Source organism: Ornithorhynchus anatinus, chromosome X1 (genome assembly GCF_004115215.2).
Source record: "Ornithorhynchus anatinus isolate Pmale09 chromosome X1, mOrnAna1.pri.v4, whole genome shotgun sequence".
NCBI classification, from domain to species: domain Eukaryota; kingdom Metazoa; phylum Chordata; class Mammalia; order Monotremata; family Ornithorhynchidae; genus Ornithorhynchus; species Ornithorhynchus anatinus.
In genome coordinates, this window is record NC_041749.1 from 120,581,517 (window position 1) to 120,608,277 (window position 26,761).

At 44.3% G+C, this 26,761-nt stretch overlaps 1 protein-coding gene and 1 non-coding gene across 3 annotated transcripts in view; both read right to left on the reverse strand.

Annotated features, from left to right (window-relative positions):
- The window catches only part of CDH8 (cadherin 8), a 368,100-nt gene that overhangs the window by 163,132 nt on the left and 178,207 nt on the right, over positions 1 to 26,761 (reverse strand). For both annotated transcript variants that reach the window (XM_029052199.2, XM_029052200.1), the window contains exons 5-7: positions 26,412 to 26,579; positions 16,909 to 17,096; positions 13,035 to 13,288 (exon numbers count right to left, since the gene is read on the reverse strand). In XM_029052199.2, the coding sequence (XP_028908032.1) occupies positions 13,035 to 13,288; positions 16,909 to 17,096; positions 26,412 to 26,579 (610 nt within the window). The remainder of the gene's footprint in view (positions 1 to 13,034; positions 13,289 to 16,908; positions 17,097 to 26,411; positions 26,580 to 26,761) is intronic.
- LOC114806988 lies at positions 18,799 to 18,935 on the reverse strand. The gene has a single exon (XR_003755041.1). It is a non-coding gene; the product is annotated as a small nucleolar RNA SNORA7 (small nucleolar RNA).

Here is a 26,761-nt window from a genome sequence, read left to right on the forward strand (position 1 = left end):
GGAGAATAAGCCTAGAGAGAGGGGTCACCTTCCCCTCTGGTTTACGAGCAGGAGTACCGAGCAGGCAGACAGCAAGCAATCCTGGGCAGCCTCCTGCTGCAACCTTCCCCAGCCCCCAGAACAATGGATAAAAGGGGGAAAGAACTGGCTCTCTTTGCCCAGCATGGAACCTCCTAAGCCACACCAAACACCAAAACACCAAATACACTAAAACACCAAAGGCTGCCGCGGCCAAGCACCTAAGACTTGAATCAGGACGACGACGAACCACAGGAAGTCCGACTCCTGGAAATTCCTCCAACACAGGATCATCTTCATAAAGACTAGGAAAAAACTAGTTGGATTGGTAACTATGGGTGTTTGTGCTTTGTGTGTGGGTTTTTGTGTGCGTATGCATGCGTATGTGCCTAATCCCTGTTTTAGTATTTTAACAACCACTTTATTTAACCACTTTAAACACCACTGTAACAGTGGTGTTTGATTTTACTTTTTGACATGTCATTTGATCACCCGAATTAAAAAGGGAGTCAAATTCCTGGTTAAGGGCTTCTAGGTCAAGTGCCTGATACTATGGGGGTGCGATCCCTGGGCTGGGCTCTTATAGCCCAGGACTACTTTCTTCTTGGGCAGTGCGTGTGCCTAAACATACTTTATTAGATTGGAAGCTCCTTAAGGGCAGGAGTTAAAGAAGCAGCGTGGCTCAGCGGAAAGAGCACAGGCTTGGGAGTCAGAGGTCATGGGTTCTAATTCCGGCTCCACCGCTTGTCAGCTGTGTGACTTTGGGCAAGTCACTTTACTTCTCTGTGCCTCAGTTACCTCATCTGGAAAATGGGGATTAAGACTGTGAGCCCCATGTGGGACAACCTGATTACCTTGTATGTGCCCCAGTGCTTAGAACAGTGCTTGGCACAAAGTAAGTGCTTAACAAATGCCATCATTATCATTATTGTTATTATTGATCAATCAGTGGTATTTATTGAGCCCTTACCGTGTGCAGAGCACTGTACCAAGCACTTGAGAGTATGATACAACCGATTTGGTAGATGTGTTCCCTTGCTCAAAGAGCTTGCAGTTGAGAGGAAGCTCCTCAAGGGAAGGGAATGCGTTTACCAATTCCATTGCATTGTATTTTCCCAACACTTAGAATAGTGGTCTGTATTGAGAAGCAGCATGGCATAGTGGATAGATCATGGGCTTGGGAGTAAGAAGGTCATGGGTTCTAATCTCAGCTCTGCCACACATCTGCTGTGTGACCTTGGGTAAGTGACTTTACTTCTCTGTGCCTTAGTCACCTCATCTGTAAAATGGGGATTGAGACTATGAGCCCCACATGGGACAAGGACTGTGTCTAACCCGATTTGTTTGTAGCCACTCCAGCGCTTAGTACAGTGCACACAGTAAGTGCTTAACAAATACCATAATTGTCATCAGTATTATTATTATTATTATTATTATTATTATTACGTTCTCAAGGTCAGTTCCTCAGTGTCTCTTGGCAGAAGCAACATGGCCTATGGATAGAGCACAGTCCTGGGAGTCAAAGGACCTGAGTTATAATCCCAGGTCTACCACCTGTCTGTCATGTAACCTGGGGCAAGCCACTTCATTAATCTGGGCCTCAGTCACCTCATAGAATGGGGATTAAGATTGCATGCCTTATGTGGGACAGGGACTGTGTGGAACCCTATTATCTTGTAGCTACCCCAGCACCAAGACCTAGAGCATGGCTGAGATGAAGTCTTAGAGTCTAACCACTATGCAGAGCCAGAGTTATAGATCCTAGTCCTTCCAACCAATCAATGGCATTTACTGAAAACTCAGTACAGTGCTCTGCACTCTGTAAGCACTCAATAAATACCACTGATTTCTTGATTGATTCCACCCCCTGGCAGAACTGTAATACTGAAATGGAGTCCTCTACACTGTAAACTCCTCCTGTACACTCTAAGCTCCCCAAAGGCAGGGATCACGTCTACCAACTGCGTTATATGCTCAATAAAAATGATTGATTGATTGATTGATGGAGACCTGATGGAAGGACAAGGCTGTGTAATCTCCCTCTCGTTCAGTCTTTTCTTGGAATCCCAGCTTGGCATAATTTCTGAAATACCTCTGCTGGAAAGATGCAACGATGGAATTTGGCTTCAAAAAGAAGAGTAATTATTCAGTAGGTGGGTCAACATAGAGGGAAAGAAGAGGACCCAGGAAGACCTTGATTGAACCCAGGATCATCTGCCTTTCCATGTCCCCAGATGGAGACGGAATTTCTAGAATTCAGTAGTCACTGGGGTGGGTTACATTATCCACTTACAGTTGTTCATAAATACATTCACCTTGGAGACTCCCACAGTCTCTCATTGGAAAGAACATGGGTCTCAGAATCAGGATACCTGGATCTGCCTCTGGGCTGCTGTGAGGTCCTGAGCGAGTCAGCTAATCTCTCTGGGCTTTAGTTTCTTTGTCTGTAAAATGGGGGTCAGAACCCTGCTCTCCCTCCCTCTTAGGTGAACCCCCTGTAGGACAGGAACTCCATCTACTCTTAGAGAAGCTGCATGGTCTAGTGGATAGAGCATGGGCCTGGGAGTCAGAAGGCCCTGGGTTCTAATCCTGGTTCCACCACTAGTCTGCTGTGTGACCTTGGGCAAGTCACTTCACTTCTCTTTGCCTCAGTTTCTTCATTTGTCAAATGGGGATTAAGACTCTGAGCCCCATGCGGGACAGGGACTGTGTCCAACCCAATTTGCTTCTATCGATCCCAGGGCTTAGTACAGTGCCTGGAACATAGTATGCACTTAACAAAATACCAGTATTGTTATTATTATTATCTGATTCCTTCTTATCGACTCCACTGCTTGGCACATAGTGTTTACTATATATCAATGAGTCAATCAATCAATGATATGTAATGAGCACTTACTGTGTGCAGAGTATTGTACTAAGTACTTGGGAGAGTACAATACGAGTTGGAAGATGTGCTTCTTGCCCACAATGAGCTTCTAATCTAGAGACTACAATTAACTAACTCTCCACCTCAACTGAGATCTCACAATTCATTTTCCTCTTGGAAATGCAGCAGATCTTAAAGATAATGCTAACTTTCCTCTTCATTCATTCATTCATTCATTCAATAGTATTTATTGAGCGCTTACTATGTGCAGAGCACTGTACTAAGTGCTTGGAATGAACAAGTCGGCAACAGATAGAGACAGTCCCTGTCATTTGACAGGCTTACAGTCTAATCGGGGGAGACAGGCAGACAAGAACAATGGCAATAAAGAGAGTCAAGGGGAAGAACATCTCATGAAAACAATGGCAACTAAATAGAATCAGGGTGATGTACATCTCATTAAACAAAATAAACAAAATAAATAGGGTGATAAAGATATATACAGTCGATCGGACGAGTACAGTGCTGAGGGGGTGGGATGGAAGAGGGGGAGGAGGAGAGGGAAAGGGGGGAGAAGAGGGTTTAGCTACGGAGAGGTGATGGGGGGGGGGGGTAGAGGGAGCAGAGGGAAAAAGGGGGGAGCTCAGTCTGGGAAGGCTTCATGGAGGAGGTGAGTTTTCAGTAGGGATTTGAAGAGGGGAAGAGAATTAGATTGTCTGAGGTGAGGAGGGAGGGCATTCCAGGACAGCAGGAGGACGTGGCCCAGGGGTTGACAGTGGGATAGGCGAGACCGAGGGACGGTGAGAAGGTGGGCAGCAGAGGAGCAGAGCGTGCGGGGTGGGCAGTAGAAAGAGAGAAGGGAAGAGCAGTAGGAAGGGGCAAGGTGATGGAGAGCCTTGAAGCCTAGAGTGAGGAGTTTTTGTTTGGAGCAGAGGTTGATAGGCAACCACTGGAGGTGTTTAAGAAGGGGAGTGACATGCCCAGAGCGTTTCTGCAGGAAGATGAGCCTGGCAGCGGAGTGAAGAATAGACTGGAGCGGGGAGAGACAAGAGGAAGGGAGATCAGAGAGAAGGCTGACACAGTAGTCTAGCCGGGATATAACAAGAGCCTGTAGCAGTAAGGTAACCGTTTGGGTGAAGAGGAAAGGGCGGATCTTGGAGATATTGTAAAGGTGAAACCAGCAGGTCTTGGTAACGGATAGGATGTGTGAACGAGAGAGACGAGTCAAAGATGACACCGAGATTGCGGGCCTGAGAGACGGGAAGGATGGTCATGCCATCCACGGTGATAGGGAAGTCTGGGAGAGGACCGGGCTTGGGAGGGAAGATGAGGAGCTCTGTCTTGCTCATGTTGAGTTTTAGGTGGCAGGCAGACATCCAGGTGGAGACATCCTGGAGGCAGGAGGAGATGCGAGCCCGAAGGGAGGGGGAGAGGACAGGCGCAGAGATGTAGATCTGCGTGTCATCTGCGTAGAGATGGTAGTCAAAGCCGTGAGAGCGAATGAGTTCACCGAGGGAGTGAGTGTAAATGGAGAACAGAAGAGGGCCAAGAACTGACCCTTGAGGAACTCCAACAGCTAAAGGATGGAAGGGGGAGGAGGTGCCTGCGAAGGAGACCGAGAATGACCGGCCAGGGAGATACGAGGAGAACCAGGAGAGGATGGAGTCCGTGAAGCCAAGGTGAGATAAGGTATGGAGGAGGAGGGTATCGTTGACAGTGTCAAAGGCAGCTGAGAGGTCAAGGAGGATTAGAATGGCGTAGGAGCCATTGGATTTGGCAAGAAGGTCATGGGTGACCTAAGAGAGAGCAGTGTCGGTAGAGTGGAGGGGACGGAAGCCAGATTGGAGGGGGTCCAGGAAAGAATGGGAGTTAAGGAATTCTAAGCAGCGATTGTAGATGACATGTTCTAGGATTTTGGAAAGGAAGGGTAGTAGGGAGATAGGGCGATAACTGGAAGGGGAAGTGGGGTCAAGAGCGGGTTTTTTTTTAGCATGGGGGAGACATGGGCATGTTTGAAGGCAGAGGGGAAGGAGCCATTGGAGATTGAGTGGTTAAAAATAGAAGTTAAGGAAGGGAGGAGGGCAGGGGCGATGGTTTTTATAAGGTGAGCGGGAATGGGGTTCGAGGCGCAGGTGGAGGGGGTGGCACTTGTGAGGAGGGAGGAGACCTCCTCTGAGGATACTGCAGGGAAGGATGGGAAAGTAGGGGAGAGGGTTGGTGGGGGGGAGGGGAGAGGCGGAGGGGTGACTTTGGGGAGCTCAGACCTGATTGTGTTGATTTTTGCGATGAAGTAGGTGGCCAGATCATTGAGGGTGAGAGATGGGGGAGGGGGAGGAAGAGGGGGCCTAAGGAGAGAGTTAAAGGTCTGGAACAATTGGCAGGGGTGACGGGCATGGGTGTCGATGAGGGAGGAGAAGTTTTGCCTGGCAGAGGAGAGGGCAGAGTTAAGGCAGGAAAGGATAAATTTGAAATGTATGAGGTCGGCTTGGTGCTTGGACTTTCGCCAGCAGCGCTCAGCAGCTTGAGCATAGGAGTGTAGGAGGCGAACAGAGGAGGTGATACAGGGCTGTGGGTTAGTGGAGCGAGAACGGCGAAGGGAAAGGGGGGCGAGAAAGTTGAAGCTCTAACCCTCAGTTCTGTGAAAAATCAGTTTAAGGCTGGAATTCTCTTTGAAATATTCCAGCTGGAATGAGATCTGACTCCCTGTGGAACACCTACTTCCACTTATCCCAAGCCATCACCTCCCTCAAATTACAAATCCATGCACTCAGTCCCACCCTCCAGAAAGAAACTCAACTCCTCCAGCCTCCTTATCCCTCTGGCAATCTCAACACCACCAACCTCCAGATCACCTCCATAGGATGCTTCCCCCACTCCTGTGCTCATGCTGCAAAGTAGCGTTCACAGAAATCCAGGCACCCACCCCTGGATTTCAGCCCCCAACTTGCCTGCCCGACTGTGATGCTGGCATTTCCAAGGGGATTGGGTGGGGTCCCACCGGGTAAGAATAATGTTGATAGTATTCACTGAGAGTCACTGGGTGAATTGTACTGTTCTGAGCATTTTGGGAAAGTAGAACGTAAGAACTGATGCATTCCAACTCTATAAGGAGCTTACACTATTTTCAATCTGCTGCCAAATCCTATTGGCTTTTCCTCTACATTTCCCAAGTCTGCCCCACCTCTCTATCCAGGCACTTACTGGGTGAACTGCTGAATCAGCTTTTTGCCAACCCTCCCCCTCCTGCCCGCCCCTTGACCTTCTCTAGGCTCTGCCTTCTCTGGTTAGACTTCAATGTGCTGCCCATTTCTGTTTTCTAAAATATGGTTCTGCACACCTCTCTCTCCTCAAAAACCTCCAATGGATGCCTATTCCTCTCTGCATCACATAGAAACTCCGGACCATTAAAAAATAAAATTTGTGGTGTTTGTTAAGTGTTTACTATTTACCAGCACCATACTAAGCACTGGAGTAGATACAAGATAATCAAGGCGGACACAGTTCCTGTCCCACATGGGACTCACAGTTTAGGTACGAGGGAGAATAGGGTCTTAATTCCCATTTTACAAATGAGAAATCTGAGGCACAGAGAAGTTAAATGAGTTCCCCAAGGCCACACAGCATGTAAGTGGCAGATTCAGGATAAGAACCCAGGTCCTCTGACTCCCATGCCTGTGTTCTTTCTGTGGGCCACATCTTTTTCCAAAGATAATTTGGTTTAAGGCTCTCCATCAGCTCTCTGCCTCTAGCCTAATGGAAAGAATACGGGCCTGGGAGCCAGAGGACCTGGCTTCTAAACTCAGATCTGCCAGTTACATGCTTCACGACCTTAGGCAAGTCACTGAAGTAGTCTGTGCCTCAGTTCCCTCCCTCATCTGCAAAATGATGATTCAATACCTGTGTTCCCTCCTACTTAGAATGTGAGCTCCAGGGGGGACCTAATTATCTTGTATCTACTCCAGTACTTAGTACAGTGCTTGGCACATAGTGAACATTTAATACATTATTATTATTATTATTATCTAGTCACTCTTTTTTCCCACCACATCCCAGCTCACCTTCCCCTGTCCTCTCACCCTCATCTTCTCACTGTGTCTCATTCTTGACTCTCTCAAATCTGTTCCCTGACTTACACATAGAACTCTCTCCCCATTCTAATGTCAGTCCAAAGCTCTCTCCATCTTCAAAGCCCTCCTAAAATATCACTTCCTTCAGAAAGTTTCTCCCAATTAATTTTCTTCTCCTCAAGTCAAATCCTCCCTTCTACCACCTCAGCACTTATGCACTCAGCCACCTGGAGCACTTATGTCCACACTGATTAACGTTCTCTTACTATTTAAACACTCGGGAATCCTCCTATCTCTCTTTTCAGTCTCTTCTTCCTCCTATCTGCAATGTATGTTGTGTCTGTCTTACCAGTTAGATTGTGCATTCTCATTTTTTATTCTTAAACTCTATTCTTATGTGTACTCCCCCAGTGCATTTCTTGTCTATGAAAATTCCCTTCTTTAATGTATGCTACCAATAGTCAATCGGTCCAATAATTGATAGTATTTACTGAGTGCCTGGGGTGAGCTGTACTGTACTAAGCACTTGGGAAAATACACCGAGTTCTTAGACACGATCCCTGCCCTTAAAGAGCCTATTATCTAACAAGGGAGAATGATGATGAAATTAATTATAGGTAGGAGGAAGGAGTTTCTGGGCTTGTCCATTTTTTCCACCTATCAATGATAAGGATTGAGCACTTGATGTGCTTAGAGCACTGTTCTAAGCACTGGGGAGAGTACAAAAAAGACAGTAGACACAATTTCCACCCTCAAGGAATTATGCTTAGTTACACTTCTGGTAACTGCACCATAGCATTGAGGAAGCAGAGTAGTCTTGTTGAAAGAACACTGGCCTGGGGGTCAGAGGACCTCTAAACTGTAAGCTCGTTGTGGGCAGGGTCTACCAATTTTGTTGCACTGTACTCTGCCAAGTGCTTAGTACAGTCCTCTGCACAGAGTAAGGGCTCAATAAATACCATTGATTGACCTGGGTTGTAATCCAGGCTCTGCCACTTGCCTCCTGTGTGATCTTGGGCAAGTCACTTTATTTCTCTGTGCCTCAGTTTCCTTATCTGTAAAATGAGGATTCAATACCATTGGATTTAGCAAGAAGGAGGCTGCCCCCATGAGCCCCTGAAGACTCCACTACTCCTCTACAGTCCCTCCCCTTCTAGCCCCCTCTTCCACTCTCCCATCCTTCCCAGCAGTATCTCAAGAGATTTTCTGCCTTTGCTCAAAATTCTAACCCCTCAACCTGTGCTTCTTACCCCATCCTCTCTCACCTTAACAAAGCAATCACCCCCTCCTTCATTCCCTCCCCCTCATTCCCTCCCTGTTCACTATCTTCAACAGCTCACTTTTCACTGGCTCCTTTCCCACTGCTTTCAAACTTGTTCATGTAGACCCTACCTGAAAAAAAACCCTCCCTTAAATCCTCCCCTGACTCCATGACTCCCTCCATTTTCACCCCACCTCCCTCCTAGCTTTCCTCACCAAATTTCTTGAGTGAACTTCTTCCACTCACTGTCTCCACTTCCAATCCTTCAACTCTCTCCTCCACCCCCCGCAATCTGGCTTCTTCCCGCTAAATCCAATGGCCTCTACTCTGTCCTAATCATTCTCAACTTTTCTGCTGCCTTCAACACTGTTGACCAACCCCTTCTGCTGGAAATATCCAACCTTGGCCTCACTGGTACTGTCCTCTTCTAGTTGTCCTCCCATCTCTCATTCCTTTGCAGTCTCTTTCAAAGGCTCCTTCTCCACCTCCTATCCCCTAACTTTGGGTGTTCCTCAAAATTCAGTTCTGGGTCCCCTTCTATTCTACATCTACACCTGCTCCCTTGAAGAACTAATTTGCTGCCTTGGCTTCAACTACCATCTCTACACAGATGATTCCCAAATCTACCTCTCCAGCCCTGACCTCTCTACTTCTCTGTAGTCTCACATCCTCTCCTGTCTTCAGGACATCTCCACTTGGATGTCTCCGCCAACAGCTCAAACTTAACATGTCTAAAACAGAACTCCTCATCTTCCCACCCAAATTCTGTCCTTCCCCTGAATTTCCTATCACTGTAGACAGCACCACCAACTTTCCTGTCTCACAAGCCTGTAACCTCGACATTTTCCCCAATTTACCTCTCTCATTCAACCCATATATTAAATCAGTTAGTTCAACCTTCACAACATCACTAAAATCTACCCTTTCCTCTCCATCCAAACTGCTACCATGCTCATCCAAGTGCTCACTATTTCCTCTTTTAATTACTGTATCAGCTTCACAACATCACTAAAATCTCTTTCCTCTCCATCCAAACTGTTACCATGCTCATCCAAGTGCTCACTATTTCCTCTTTTGATTACTGTATCAGCCTCCTTACTGACCTCCCTGGATCCTGTCTCTCCCCTCTCCAAGTTCATATTTCACTCTGCTGCCCAGATCATTTTTCTGAAAAAACATTCAGCTCATGTCTCCTACCTCCTCAAAAGCCTCCAGTGGTTGCCCCATCCACCTCTGCATCAAACAGAAACCCCTTACTATTGTCTTTAAGACACTCAATCAGCTCTCTCCCTCCTACCTAATCCCACTGATCTCCTACTAAAGCCAAGCCCACACAATCCACTCCTCTAACACCAACCTCCTCTCTGTACCTCCATCTCATCTATCCTGCCACCGACCCCTCTTCCATATTCTCCCTCAGGCCTGAAATTCCCTCCTCCTCCATATCTGACAGCACATCACTCTTTCCACCTTCAAAACCCTCCTAAAATCATAGAGACCTTCCCAGACTAAGTCCTTTATAACCCCTACCTCCCCCTCCATCTGTGTCAATTATGAACTTGGCTGGGTACCCCTTAATCACTTTGATACTCATCTCAGCTCCACAATACTTGTGTAAATATTCTTATACTCTACTCTTTCACTCATCCCCCATCTATTTTAAGATCTGTCCCCCTTGTAGACTGAAAGCTTCTTAAGTGCAGGGATCACATCCCAAATGCCAAGTACAGTCCTTTGTATACAGTAAATGATCAATAAATAACATTGATTCACTGATGTGGGACAAGCACTGTGTCCAATGTGCATATACTTACTGTATCTGTTCCAGTGCTTAGTTCAGTGTATAGTAAGTGCTCAACAAATACCACAAGTATTATTATTTTATTAATTATTATTACTTTTGTTTAGAAATAATGGGAAGTTTTTCCTCTGCTCTTGTGTTTCACACTAATGTAAAACTGCTTTTCATAAGTCTAGAGGGAAACCACGTGGAGAAAAATGGATTGGCTTTGGCTTATTAGAGAGTTGTATGAGTAAATACTAGAGATAAAGTATTACTTTTAGCAGAAAGTTCTCTTTTTTGTTCTATTCCAGGTCTTAAGAAGTGCTTAGTTCAGTGCTCTGCACACAATAAGCATTCAATAAACATCATGGTTCAATAAGAATGGTTACATTCTTTTTGGTGTATCTACTGAGCATGTGTATTAGATGTTTGATCGTCATTTCTACCCTCCAATGAATTTTAAAGGGAATATTTGGAAAATAAAATGGAAAACCATTGTTTAAAACCCATTTCCTGAATGGCAAGTTTGAACATTCTTTGCCCATAAATATTCTCCCCCTAAATGCAAGCTGTAAAATACAAATCATTTTGGAACCTTTACACCAATGAGAAAGAAGATATTAGGTATTTTACAAGCAACTTATCCAACATGTGATGTTCTCAGAACTGCATGTTTCTTTTTGAATGGCAAAGTAAATATTTGCATACAAAATGAATACATTTTTGTCAGCTTGGAAAATACTACTGTCTTGAGGCTCTAATAACTCACAGTCTTCTTTTTTTTCCTGCTTTTCCCTGAATATGCATGTCCCCCAGATAAAAAGGTTAAACAGCTCCCTTTGAATCTGACAGACAGTTTGGGAACTGTGAACTGCAGTGGCTAGTTAGAAAGTACAGTTTTACATAGAGTCACCAACTTGTAGAGAGGGAAAAAATTTTCCATGAGAAACCATGGCAAAATGCCAGAATAATAGATAACCGATCCTGGACACCCTCTCTTCAGCTTCTTCTGTGTCCTAAGAACTCAGATTCTTTGAGACACAATGTGGTCCACTTCCTGACATTACCCATGTTTCTGTCTTTTCTGGAGGAATCTATCGAGGCAACTGGAGGAAAGAACTGCTTCTTTTCAGGGATCGGAGGGAGGAGAGAAAAATGCAGAAGTGGCAGAGACAGTTCCAATGAACCAACTATTATTAATCTCCGCACTGTTGTATCTGTCTAAACATACGTCGTTTGGGAGAAAATCTCTGTAAATTAAGGATGCTGCAGAAACCGGCCATTTCCACTTATTCACATCAACTCTCCCTCTCCCTGACCTTGCCAAGTCCTTGTGCAGCCTCTCCAATCAATCAGATAAGGAATGCCAGCAGGCCTGCCTCCAGCAGATCTGGCCTTTCTCTCTCCCTCTGCTTTTTCCCCCTCAATAAACATCTCTCGCTTGACTAAAGAAGGACAAAGCCAGTGCTACTATTCTTTTGTTCATTCATATCGGAGAATTGTTCAAAGGGACAAAATGGTAACCGACAGGTAGCCGATCGGTTTTGCATTCAGTGATGAAATGTTGCTCATTTCCTTGGAGAGAGTGAACTTCAACAATCAGGTTTGTTTAAATCTCCAGAGCTGGAACAACTTTGGATGCTGCTTTTCAATCGATCAGTGGCATTTATTGAGCACTTACTGTGTGCAGAACACTGCGCAAAGCACTTGGGAGACTACAGTATAACAGAACTGATGGACACATTCCCTGCCTTACAGTCTAAAGCCCCCCTGGCTGACTAGGCGTGTCCAGATCTGATGTGACTGGGAGCGGGAGAGGGGGGAAACTTTTCTGGCTCTTCTTATTAATGTCAACAGAGGACAAGTCCCTGATAACAACCTCAGAGATGAGAGCTTAGAACAAAGAAATAGCCAGGGAAAACTGAGACACCTAGAATTCTGCAGTTTTCTACAGCTTCCTCGGATTAATTCCCCAGGTTCTAGGCCCCAACTACCCTCAACACTTATGCATGAACTAGACATGTAATAGTAGTAGAAGACATGATAGTAGTAATAATAGCATTTACTGAATGCCCATTTGGGAAATGTAGAATAACAAAATGGTGAATGCAGTCTTGTACTCACAACTCGCCTTAGCACTTTACAGTACATGCATATTTTCCATACTCTATTCCTTAAACACCAAGTCTTTTCCTTCTGCTTCATATCCATATTTCACTTTAGTGTTTGTCTCCCCCATTAGACAGTAAGGTCTTTGAGGACAGGCATCCTGTCTACCAACCCTATTGTATTGTACTCATCCTAGTGCTTAGGACTGTGCTCTGCAAATAGTATGTGCTCAATCAATAGGGATTGTGGCTACCAACTCTATTGTACTGTACTCTCCCAACCAGTGAGTACAGTAGTCTGAACACAGTAAGCCTTCAATACATAGCAGTCTCTAAGACAATATTTGAAATCCTCACTCAAACCCATCATTAGCCAATCCTTCACCCCTGGAGACAGTTATAGATTTTTGTGTTCTTTGGGAAGAAAGCTATTCCACTAGAGCACCTGTCCTGTCATATGACAAATTGGCAAGAGGAACCCCATTTAGATAAAGCGATAACAGCAAATTAACTCTAATTCTAGCAGGGAATTCTAAAGAGGGAAAATATAAGCAGAAGGAGATTTTCATAAATAGTACGGAACAATTTCAGTCTTACGCCGCAGTTCCATAAATGCCTACTGATCAGAATGTAAACACAGAGATTAGAGCATGATTCAAGAGCTAATAGCCCACTGTGGAAAGAAAGAGGATCAGAACACAAGAATAGTAAGGCAAACGGGTTGAGTGTTGCCCTCCTCCTACTAGAGTGACCGTCCCAAACGTGGGAAAGTCTTTCTGTTGGGGGAAAGGGTGCCGGGAAGGGCATCTTTGTTTTCCAGGAATCAGAATGCAGTGCATGTTAACCCGACTGACTCCTGTTATCATTGGGCGGTTCACCTACTGGGTATTCTGACAGTTGGCATGCTAGTTTCAAAGTAAAGATCTACCTGATGGGACTGGCAGTGACGTCGGGGTCCCGAGCAGTCACCTGACCAATCACAGAGTTAATTGCGGCGTTTTCATGGACCTCCAGGAGATACGTCGGTGAGGAGAAGACCGGGGGCTCGTCGGCATCCTCGACAACGATTTTAATAGTTGCTGTATCCTTGAACGGTCCCCTGCTGCTGAAACGAGGATCGATGTGAATGTTGGATGCTTCCACCTTCAGTGAATAGGATTTTTTGGTCTCAAAGTCCAGGGGCTGTGAAGAAGGACAGAGATGAATGGCTTTCACTAATGACCGCAGATGCAGGTAGAAATTATTATAATGCTGATGGATTAAAGTTATGTGGAAGGAAACACATTCCAGTGAACTTTAATGTGATCGCTTCCATTCCCAACAGCCTACTCAGAAATCTATCACCTTGCCTCCGAGAAATGCATTCTCTTTTGTGCTGAAATCCACCTGAAAGTGATGGGATGGTTTGAGTATGATTATGACCAACAGAATTTCACTGGAGATCCAGGATGAAAGTCAGACTACTGACACCGCAGAAGCATCCTGGCCTAGTGGAAAGAGCCCTCACCTGGGAGCCAGAGGACCTGGAATCCAATCCCAGTTCCTCCACTTGTCTGCTGTGTGACCTTGGGCAAGTTACTTCACTTCTCTGTGGCTCAGTTCCCTCATCTACAAATTGGGGATTCGATACCATCTCTTCATCCTATTTTGACTGGCTCACACTCCCTTGTGAGTGTGTCCAACCTGATTATCTTGTATCTACCCCAATGCTTAGTATGGTGCTTGGCACATAGAAAGCACTTAACAAATATCAGTATTATTACTATTATTATTATTTTTATTTGAAAAATACACTCATCACCCAGGTAAGCAGGTCTCTCTTAGGAGCAGTTCGGCAGGGATCTTTCCTAATCACTATGGAGGATCAATATTTTAGGACTTTTGGCAACAGGTTATGGCCACAAATAAGTTTGGGCAAAAATGTCTAGGACAAAAAACATGTGATCCACATCCCAGTTCTATCTCTGGCCTGCTGTGTAACCTTGACCAAGTCATTCAACCTCTTCAGGCCTTAGTTCCCTTATGTCAGTCAGTAAATCACATTTATGCAGTCAGTTAATCATACTTATCAAGTGCTTACTATGTGCAGAGCACTGGCACTAAGCACTTGGGAGAGTACAATATAACAGACACCTTCCCACCCCACAACAAGCTTACAATCTAGAAAGGGAGACAGACATTGACATCAATAAATAAATTAGATATGTTCATAAGAGCTGTGGGGCTGGGAGGGGGGTGATCCAATCTGATGATTTTTAACTCAAAATATGCATTGTTTTACCCGAAGAGACTTTTCAGAATTTTTAACTGCTCATATAAAAATATTTCTATTGTTCACCATTTCCTTTTTTTCTTCCAGACTTAAACGAGTATTTTATTGCTAGGAATTTCATATTTTTGCTATAAAGAATTGTGCCAGAAGGAAGACCCTCAGAGGCATAGTTAGATGAGATGATGGAAGAGAGAGGTTCATGAGACAACGTGATTTTCTTTAAAGAACAAGATGGAGTGATTTCGCATCACACCAGAGGTGATTTGGGTCCTTGACTCTAAGAGACCAGAACAGTTCTTTGGAAGGAGCATGGGATTTGGGCTAATGGAAAAGAACTACGAAAATATTGGCTCTGGAAGGTCCTCTTACCAGCTTCAAACCCATGGGCCTCTGCAGCTCCTCAACACAGTTCTTTGAGTTGCCCAATGATTCAAATTTCAAAAGTGCATATTTGTAAAGTTTGAGAAAGACAACTCAATTTGCATTACAATGTCTCATAAAAAGCAGAACTGAGAATTTGCAATGCAAATAAAACTGGAACACAAATAGGAATTAGAAATGGCAAAACATCCAGAGAGTCTGTGATGAGAAATAGTTATTCCCGCCTTGAACATTTGGGTTGATTTGGGAGACATGCCATTCCGGCTCTTCAGAAGTAGGTGACTCCAAAGCCACACATTCACAATTTGCCAGCCATACTTTCTAAACCTATATGGCCATTTCCAACTCTTCACAAATATTAAAATATTTCACTCTTGAGGCTCAGTCACCATCATGGCAATGTAACCAACAGGGATCTACTGGCCTATGAATTGGGACTAGCAGGATGGTAAGCTTTCAAACTCTAAAAATAGAACACCTCTCTTCAGTCCCACAGAAAAGGCTTCTGATGTAGAATTCTATATTCAAAATGCCCATATGCTAGACTCTAGATTTTTATAAGTAACATAAGGATATGGGCTTTTGCTTATAAATAGGCCTCTAAGCCTAAAATGAATGAGCAACATCAATAATCATGATGATAATGCTTAAGCACTTACACTATGCTAAGCACTGGGGGAGATCCAGGATGATCTGGTCAGTCAAAGCCTCTGGCCCTCGAGGAGCTCGTAGACAAAGAGGGATCTTTTCCCATTTTACAGATGAGGAACCTCAGGCCCAGAGAAGTTAAGTGATTTCCCCAAGGTTACACAGCAGGCCAAGGGCAGGCTTTTTGTTTCTTTGTTTTAGGGCATTTGTTAAGGGCTTACTGTATATCAACCCCTGTTCTAAGCTTTGGGGTAAAAACAGATTAATCAGGTCAGAGAGAGTCCCTGTCCCACATCGGGCTCACAGTCTAAGAGGGAGAACAGATATTGCATCTCCATTTTACAGCTGAAAAACTGAGACACAGAGATTTTACATGACTTGCCCAAGATCCTACAGCAAGCAGGTGGAAGAGCCAGGATTAGAGCCCAAACTCTTTGACTTCCAGGCCTGTAATTTTTCTGAAAGGCCACGCTGCTTCCTGTGCTGGGACTAGACACTGGGCCTCCTTTTTCCCAGTCCCATATTCCTTCCACTGGGCCCCACTGCATCATCACCACAACAGGTAAGTCACAAACACAGATCTAGTTTTCTCCTTGGGCACTATGACACTACTGGCCAACAGATAATTCAAAAAGGATTTCACACTCATCCATTTAGGTTTCGAACCATCTAAATGCAACACTGCAACCTGATGAGAGTGCACATTAAAATAATCAAATAAGGTGCTGGGCAATTGCGCATTCTTGGGCACATCTTGTGTTCATACTAGGATCGATCCATTCTATTTTGAGATCATCAATGGCCATAACCTTTCAGTGTGCATTAATAGCTGCATAATTAAAATCTTAATGATCAATATGAAAATGTTTCCATTTTTAATATAAAGACAAATTTGGAACCAGTTGGCTAGCTGTGGTGATTCTGATTAGGCCTTCCTCTATATTCATTCATCTATTAGGCTTCACTGACAATGACACAGAAATAAGAATGCTGCTTTGTTTTTGGTTTTCTAGTGTTTTACATGGTATGTATTTGTTAAGTGCTTACTGTGTGCCAAGAAATGTAGTAAAGGCTGGGGTAGACATAAGATAATCAGAGGGGACACAGTTCCTGCCCCATAAAGGGCTGACAGTCTATGTCAGAGGAAGGAGGAATCAATCCCCTCTTTACAGATGAGGTAACTGAGGCACAGAGAAGTTAAGTGACTTGCCCAAGGTCACACAGCTGGTACGTGGCAGAGCTGGGGATTAGAACCCAGATCCTCAGACTCCCAGGCCTGGCTCTTTCCACTAGGCCATGCTGCTTCTCTCAAACTTTCAGCCCATTTGAGTCCCTAGCAAAAGGCAAGACAGGACAGAAGATGGATAAGCAATTTGAACTGACATGCCATTTATTTTACGTCTGTTTACTCAGCGGTCACCCTCTCTATTTTTGAAGATATCTTAAAGGCTAGTCAGCTTAAACCCCCAAGCTCACCCTCCCTCCGAAAATCCTCCTTTACCTTTCTCAGTCTAATAATCCCATCCTGGGTCTGGGAGTCCGAAGTGATTTCAAACAAAGCTGTCCCATCTCCATCGATGAGGTCATAAGACGACTGAGCATTTTCTCCAATGTCTTGGTCATTTGCCTTTACTCTTCCTATTGTCGCTCCTAAACCAACATCTTCGGGCACCGAGAAGTGATACAGACCTTAGAGACAAAAGGTGCATGCTGAATTTTCCAGCAGAAAGCAACAGAGTATTCATTCATCTTGGTTTCTTAAAGTAAATGTTTGAGCTATGCCACATCTACAGACTCTATTTCTTCAAGTGGGATACTTAAAGCAGCATAATGTCGGAATACTCCCACATTCTCTGTTGGATCCAGGTGAATAGTCTTCCTTCCACTTGCTCCAATTCCCATCTCCTGCCTAGAGGGATATTTAATGTTTCCAAACATAAAATATTAAGCTATTTTCAGCACAGAAAGATGCAATGTGTAACACACTGCAAGGCACTTTTGAACTTACCTTTGTATTTACAGATTCGTAGCCCGTTTTTGATAAAATCCAATTACAAAACTTGTGCTCTACCCTCCAGCAAGCTGTTCAGATACATGAAAGATGCCTTTTGTGCTAAAATCCTCATCGCTCTGATGACCACGCATCTCACCTGCATGAGTCTCTAAACAGCATACAACTGCACTGGGTATTTATTCTATTGTGGGCTAGAGAACGGGCCAATTAGCTGAAATTTGGGAATCCTCCTACCTTTCATATCCCAAAAGCCACAAGAGCTATTCCGGAGCAGGAATTACGGAGGTTATCAGTTTGCCGCTGTAACATCGGCCGGTGCCCCGTGGGCTGCAGTAGCCAAACAGAAGCAATGCCCTTCTCCTGCTACTTCCTTTTTGAGTAGGGCATCGGAGGCTCCTGCAAACTTTTCACTTCAAATGCAACGTATGGCTCTTGATGCCAAACGTCTATTTGAATTGAAATGGCCTCTGTCATGCTGAGGATTGGTGAGGGAGAAAACTCTTTGGACTGAAGGTATTCAGAAGAACGGCCAAAGAGGAGAGAGTGGACTTTCTAACTCCCCGAATCCTTTACAGGTGGTCTAATGATTTGGATCCCTTGGAAATCCAAGTTCGTGCCCGCTGCAGGCTCTCTTATTAGTTAAATCGGTCAGCAAAAATCCCTGCCTCTTGCCTTGGGGAATATTGTTGTTGTATTTCTCTCTGTGCCAGTGTTATCCTAGTTGATATTGATTTCCTCTAACAAAAGGGAGTGATTTTTTAACCTCATTTGCCATTACAAAATTTGAACCATAATTTTTCTGAGGAAAAAGAGCTATTAATTAGGGTGTTAACTACCATGGCAAAGAAGAAATACTGAAAAATATGAAATAATTCCAAGGTTCATTTGAAAATTCTCTCAGAGCAGTGACTCTAATTAGATGTTCTTTTCAATCTGCTTTCAATATTGTTTTATTCTGAAATAGACATTTTTTTCTTTCCTCTTTGTGAGTTTCTGAAGAGAACGGTTTGAGGGTTTTTTTATTATTATTATGATCATTATTGAACATCATTAAAGATTTGTGCCATGCTGTTCTTAATAAGTGGTCTAATATTAATTTGGGACCAAGTGAGAAAAAACTGTTACATCTAAAATCTAGCTTTCCCGTCTTGTCTTGTCTTATGCCGTCAAGTCGTCTCCGACCCATAGCAGCACCATGGACACATCTCTTCCAGAACGCCCCACATCCATCTGCAATCGTTCTGGAAGTGGATCCATAGAATTTTCTTGGTAAAACTACGCAAGTGGTTTACCATCACTGCCTTCTGTGCAGTGAACTTGAGTCTCCACCCTCGACTCTCTCCCGTACCGCTGCTGCCCAGCAACAGGTGAATTTTGACTTGTAGCAGGGGACCTTCCACTGGCTAGCCACTGCCCAAGCTAGGAATGGAATGGATATGCCTCTGCTTGACTCTCCCTTCCATAGTCGAGACTGGTAGAGTACTGGAAACTCTCCAGGTGCGACCCGAGAGGTCTCTCTTAGGGTTTCCTTTTTTAATGGTATTTGTTAACCACCCCAATGTGCCAGGCATGGTACTAAGCGCCGGGGAAGATACAAGAGAATCAGGTTGGACACAGCCCACATCCCACTTGGGGCTCACAGTCTTAATCCCCATTTTACAGATGAGGGAACTGAGGCCCAGAGAAGTGAAGTGACTCACCCAAGGTCATGTAACAGACAAATGGTGGAACAGGGAATAGAACCCAGGTCCTTCTGACTCCCAGGACCGTGCTCTATCCACTAATAATAATAATAATAATAATGTTGGTACTTAAGCGCTATGTGCAGAGCACTGTTCTAAGCACTGGGGTAGATACAGGTAATCAGGGTAATCAGGTTGTCCCAAGTGAGGCTCACAGTCTTCATCCTGATTTTACAGATGAGGTAACTGAGGCACAGAGAAGTTAAATGACTTGCCCACAGTTACACAGCTGACCCTAACACAGAGAGCTAACCGAACTCAATCAATGGTAATATTAAGTACTTACTATGGGCAGAGCACTGTTCTATGTGTTTGGGAGAGAATGATACAACAGAATTGGCAAATACGTTCCCTGCCATAATTATATAAATAGTCTTAACCCTAACAGAAGGTTAAGGACTGGGATTTGGAATCCCTTCACAAATAGTCTATCAGTACCCACCAGAACAGTTTTCTCAGTGCAACAGTTATTGATAGAAAGGTCTCTGAGGCCAGGGACCTTGTCTTTTACCTCTAATTGTACTCCTCCAAATGCTTTGCACAGTGCTTTGTACTTAGTACAGAGAAGCAATGTGGTCTAGCAGAAAGAACACGGGCTTGGGAGTCAGGAGACCTGGGTTCTAATCTCATCTCATCCACTTCCCTGCTGTGTGACTTTGAGCAAGTCACTTAACTTCTCTGTGCCTCAGTTTTCTCTTCTGTAAAATGAAAATTAAAGACCTGCTTTCTCTCTCCCTTAGATTGTGAGGCCCAGGCAGAACAGGGACTGAATACAAGCTGATTGCCCTGGATCTGTCCCAGTGCTTACCATAGTGCTTGGCACATGATAAACGTGAATCAATATCCCCATTCTTAATAGGAGTAGTAGACACTCAATAAACACTTTTGACTGATTGATGGTTTGAGAGCAGTACTGAAAGTTAATTCTGCTATTTCTTAGAATGCTCTCTCACTCCGTAATAACATTCTAATTTCGCAGTAAATGAAAAGTTTACCTTGGCTCAAATACCTCCTTCCTTTCACACTCCCTGTCTCTCTCTGATACTTTGAAGTACATTAACTTTCAGTAGACAGATTAAAAGCTTATTTCAACAGCTGTTTGCTCTCTGGAATTAATTATTTTTAGCATTTTAGCACAAGGTGCCTTTTTGCTAAACGATGTGATAGATAACACTTTGAAAATGAAGTATTTACATAGCCACACATAAAAATCTAATTCGTAATCTTTTTTCCTTGGTATATATTTACGATGTTATTTCTTCATGGAACTGTATTTTTATAATCGGTTTTGAAAATCCATAGATTGGCTCAATTTTTTTGATTTTACAAAAGTTTGAATGCACTTTACGCGATGTCCCATGGACAACTAGACTTTGTTCAGGTCATTGTAGGCAGGGAACATCTACCAACTATGTTGTATTGTACCCTTCCAAGTGCTTAGAATAGTGCTCCACATAGTAAGAGCCTCAATAAATACCATTAGTTGATTGACTGATTGATTTAGTGCTCTTGGCTAGATACTCAATTTTAATGTAACCAGTTAGGAGCACTAACTAGGGAGCTTCTCCCTGAACCACTGACTGATGGGAAGCAGCATAGTGTAGTGGATAGGGCGTGGGCCTGGGAGTCAGAAGGTCATGGGTTCTAATCCCGGCTCTGACACTAGTCTGCTGTGTAACCTTGGGCAAGTGACCTGTGTGACCTTAACTTCTCTGGGCCTCAGTTACCTCATCTGCAAAATGGAGATTGAGACTGTGAGCCCCTCGCGGGACAGGGGCTGTGTCCAACCCAATATGGCTGTGTCCAACCCAGAGAAGCAGCATGGTTCAGTGGAAAGAGCCTGGGCTTGGGAGTCAGAGGTATGGTTTCGAATCCCAGCTTTGCCACTTGTCAGCTGTGTGACTGTGGGCAGGTCACTTCACTTCTCTGGGCCTCAGTTACCTCATCTGTAAAATGGGGATTAACTGTGAGCCTCACGGGGGACCCCAGCGCTTAGAACAGTGCACTGCACATAGTAAGCGCTTAACAAATACCAACATCATCATCAATATGCTTGAATCCACCCTGCGCTTAGTACAGTGGCTGGCACATGGTAAGAGCTTAACAAATACCATAATTATTGTTATTATTATTCATAGAGTAGAAAAGCAAGGCATCCTGGGATTTCTCCCTGTGCCTTCACTGGGGTGGGAAGTTTGAGTAATCTGTTTCTCTCTGACTGAACTCGACTCAGATGTGAAACCGTTTGAACGAAATGCATAAGGCCTGCACACTGTAGGCTACTTTTCATCAGCCTCATCCCAGAGAGTAGCAGAATTGATGGCACTTATTGAGCACTGACTGTGTGCAGAGTTCTGGGCTAACTGCTTGGGAGAGTAGGATGGAGTAAGCAGACATGATACCTGCCCTTAAGAAGCCTTCAATCAAATGAATAAGACAGACATAAAATCTCTCCTTATTACATTGACATTTGGGTTTTTGCTTCATTAGACATGCACTGAAGTCAATTTCACTCCCACCCACCCAGCATTGAACATAGTGAAGTGAGAAAATGTAATATCCATTCTGCCACCTACAGATGCAAAGTGAAGAAAGAGAAATATTTGGCCATATAGACTCGAGCTGTGACAAGCCACCTCGCACAGAGTGATAACCTGGGAAGAATAGGTTGTCCCTGACCGACAGGGGTGAGGAGAGATTGTGGTTAGTTATACCAAATATAACCTCATTCATTCATTCATTCATTCATTCATTCATTCATTCATTCATTCATTCAATAGTATTTATTAAGTGCTTACTATGTGCAGAGCACTGTACTAAGCGCTTGGAATGTACAAATCGGCAACAGTTAGAGACAGTCCCTGCCCATTGATGGGTTTAGAGTCTAATCGGGGGAGACAGACAAAAACAATAGCAATAAATAGAATCAAGGTGATGTACATCTCAATAACAAAATAAATAGGGTAATAAAAAATATATACAAATGAGTGGACGAGCACAGTGCTGAGGGGAGGGGGAGGAAGGGGGGAGGAGCAGAGGGAGCGGGGGTAAAGGGGACTTAGCTGAGGGGAGGTGAAGGGGGGGTAGAGGGGCAGCAGAGGGAGCAGAGGGAAAAGGGGAAGCTCAGTCTGGGAAGGACTCTTGGAGGAGGTGAGCTCTAAGTAGGGCTTTGGCGGAGCTGAGGAGGGAGGGCATTCCAGGACAGCAGGAGGACGTGGCCCAAGGGTCGACGGTGGGATAGGCGAGAATGGGGGATGCTGAGGAGGTGGGCGGCAGAGGAGCGGAGCATGTGGGGTGGCAGTAGAAAGAAAGAAGGGAGGTGAGGTAGGAGGGGGCAAGGTGATGGAGAGCCTTGAAGCCTAGAGTGAGAAGTTTTTGTTTCAGGCGGAGGTTGATAGGCAACCACTGGAGGTTTTTAAGAAGGGGAGTGACATGCCCAGAGCATTTCTGCAGGAAGATGAGCCGGGCAGCGGAATGAAGAATAGACTGGAGCAGGGAGAGACAGGAGGAAGGGAGATCAGAGAGAAGGCTGAAACAATAATCCAGCCAGGATATTATGAGAGCCTGTACCAGTAAGATAGCCATTTGGGTGGAGAGGAAAGGGCGGATCTTGGTGATATTATAAAGGTGAGACCGGCAGGTCTTGGTGAGGGATTGGATGTGTGGGGTGAATGAGAGAGCCGAGTCAAAGATGACCCCGAGGTTGCAGGCTCTAGACTGTAAGCTCACTGTGGGCAGAGAATATGTCTGTTCATTGTTATATCGTAGTCTCCCAAGCACTTAGTACAGTGGTCTGCACACAGTAAGGCTCAATAAATACGATTGAATGCATGATTGAATGAATATCTCTTGAAAAAAATTCATACCCTTTAAAGAGAGGGAGAAGTACTCCACCACAACATGCTGGACCCTAATTATTCTATCATTCAGACTGAAACAAAAGAATACAAGGCATTGTGGAGGAAGTAAGGCAGAGACTACATCACCTTAACTTTAACCAGCAAGACATGCTTTGAAACTCAAAGAGCAAATTTGGATTTTGAATTTGAGACACACTGGTATATTAGACAGAAATTAAAGTATTTTTTCTTTTTGCTTTACTTTACATCTTATGCCATGAGTAAAACCATATTTTTCCTGAAATTAAATAAAGAACACAGCTCTTTCAGCAGCAGTAACTGATTGTAGTTTTCCTCTACCCTTCAGTTTGCAAAATACCAAGAATCTCTGAAAAATATGACCAGAATCTCTCCTCCTACACGTCTATATTGAGAAAGACACATTGATACTTTTTTTTTTCCCAAAACATATTTGCATGATTTATAGCTAGAGTTACAGTACATGACATTTACAGTAAATGATATTCAGGTTTCTGAAGCACTATAGTGGGGTAATGATGTGGCTATTTTGAAAACTGGATAATTTTCAAATATATCTAGATGACTTCTTTTGTCAAAGAGTTTGCCCCTTGCAAGACATTTTGCTGTTCTCAAAACTACCTCTTAGTATCCAGCTAAATCAATCAATCGACAAATCCGTATTTATCGACCCCTTACTCTATGCAAAGCACTGTACTAGGTCCCTGGGGGAGTTCAATAGCGTAAGATATAGTTCTCTGTCAAGCTTTCACTCTCCTGATTGCTTTCAGAGCAGCCCGGTCTGTCAACTATCCACAGCTATATGTCACATTGTTTGTCACATTGTTTCAAGCCTTTAAAGACTTCACTACAACTTTGAAGGATTCGTCCTGCCATGCCTGCCTGCATATGTCACCATTCAGTTGCTGTCATCCACCCATCCATCATCAACTATCCCACCCCAGCCGCGGTGTGTCGCAGCGAACATTGCTTCAATTTAGATGTTCAAAACCTCACGGTGGGTCATCTTGTCCTACGGTTCGGTTTTTAGTATGGTAGGTAGGTGATGGTGGTGAAACTGCCCCACACTAATATTTTTGGATCTCACTGCTTTCTAGACCTTCAGCCTGGCATGAAGTTTGCTGCCCCAAGATCACCAAACTCTAAGAAACCTATTTTAATGCTAGATCCTAGATCAATAGTAAGGTGAGTAGTAGTAGCAGTAGTGGTAGCTGTGATAATATTAGCTGTAGTAGTAATAATAATAATAATAATAATGCTGGCATTTGTTAAGCATTTACTATGTGCCAAGCACTGTTCTTAGTGCTGGGGTAGATAGAAGGTAAGCAGGTTGTCCCACATGGGGCTCACAGTCTTCATCCCCGTTTTACAGACCAGGTAACTGAAGCACAGAGAAGTTAAGTGACTTTCCCAAGATCACACAGCAGACAAGTGGTGGAGGAGGGATTAGAACACACATCCTCTCACTCCAAAACCTGTGCTCTTTCCACTAAGCCACACTGCTTCCTACATTACTACTACTACTAGTAATGGCATCTATTGAATACTCACTGGGTATAATGCACTGTATTCAGCACTTGAGTATGGTATGAAAGGGCAAGTCACAACTTCTGTGCACACAGTAAGCGCTCAATAAATACCACTGATTGATTGATTAAGAGCTGATATGTAAAATGGGAAGAGTTGGTGGAGGCAAGAATAGAGTGAGGAAACTGTCACAGCAGTCCAGCCATGATATAAGAACCTGAACCAAGGTAGTAGCAGTTTTAGCGGAGATGAATGGGCGGATGTGGGAAATGTTATGTAGGAAGAACCGGCAGGATTGGTTCCACAACACGATGGCGCATTTAACTCTACAAAATGGTCAGCGTTCGGGCGAAATCCTTCAAGATGAAATGATCAACTGGCTCTCTTTTAGTAGCTACTGATTGATCAGCTCATAATTTGAATGAATGAATAGTTTAAATTATTTCTAATCTTCCAAGCAGGCCAAGCAATAGGGAAGGGGACATTCTGGAAAGCCTAAAAGAAGAAGGAACCCAGACCGACCGTGGGATCATGGTCTGTCCATTGTGGACATGAGGGCTTGCTTTCCTCTGGGACTGAGGAGTGTGTGGGTGAAGCCAGAGCTGCCCCCTGTGGTGGGGGCCAGAACTCTCCCAGCCCCTCGGAAGCGTTGGTACTGCCTGAGAGTAGGTAGCTGAACCCAGGGCTGTTCCCCTGGACTTCAAAGATGCCACCATAACAGCCGTTTTCCAAATGAAAGGTGGGGTAACTATGAACGCTGCTGTACTGTCCCACTTCTTTCCATTGCCAGTAAGATTCCAGTCAGAATATTTCTGGGTAAGCTAGTAGACATAGGAATAGAAACAGTGATGGTATTTATTGAATGCCTACAGAGGACGATGCACCATCTTAAATTCCTGGGAAAGTGAATCTGAACTAGGGGTCTATGACCAGGGTGAGATTTGCATAAAGAAGTGTTTGTATGACTTACTCTGGCGGCCCATACTGGGGTCCCCCCTGACCCTACTATGGGGGGGAGGGGTGATCAGCTCCAAGTTCACCTACACACGATTCAGTTTGGGAGGAAAGTATCCATGCTCGCGTTCTCAGCCCACTCCTGGTGGAACACCTCCTCAGTGACAGACAGCGTGTGGGCAGATCACTGCCATATGGGCAGAATTTCCTCTATGGTAGAGATGCAGATGGGGGCGCCATCTGTATTCTTCAATAGGGCCATGGTTGCAAGGATGGGCAGCATCGTTGAGGTCTTTCTATTGTTTCCACGGCAGAAGATACATCTAGACACCTCTCTCTCTGTCAGTGGAGTCGGACAATGGCATAAACCCAGCAGTCATCAATCAATCGTATTTATTGGGTGCTTACTGTGTGCAGAGCACTGTAATAAGTGCTGGGGAGAGTACAGTATAACAGAGTGGGTAAAGACGTTCCCTGCCCACAAGAAGCTTGCGGTCAGAGCAAAATATAGGCTACTCCCAAATGGATTCTTGAGGTTTCCTGGATTGGTCACAAGTTAGGCGTGGATGGAATAGGAGAGGCTTGCAGTTAATCTCAATGATGGGTTTGGAGTATATGCAGCATTTGCATATACTCTGCAAAGTGAAAGCAATTTTCTCAGTACCTAAGCTATTTTCTTCTAAATTAGGCACCTTTGAAATGAACTCTTTCACTTTAGGCAGTAGGAGAAATCTGGCCTATTAACCTAACACTAGTGTGCTCAGCTACTGTTCAACTTATTTAGAAAAATGTGGTACTACCCAATTCCTTAAAAGCCAAGGAACAATAGAATACATAGACAGCCTTAGAGCAGAGTTCCCATTCTAAAGCAAGTGGTAGTTACACTTACTCTGGGCAAACTTCGGAGGATTGTCGTTCACATCAGTGAGCGTCACTGTCAATGTGGTGGTGCCTGAGAGGCCACCTGAGTGGCCACCCATGTCCTTAGCTTGAATGACTACCAAGTACTCCTCTTTGGCTTCTCTGTCCATGTTGGGGAGGGCAGTCTTAATGATAGCTGAAATGAGAAAAAAAAATCAGTTAGATTGGTTTCAAAATGTATCCATCCACCTCTCCAGCGATTCCCGTCTGATTCAAAAAACAGGTAATTTTTCACATCTTCTTGACACCGGCTTAACTTGTACTTTGAGCGATTAGCAAGATTAAAAAAATTATTTGAGAGTCATGAGCCAATCATCC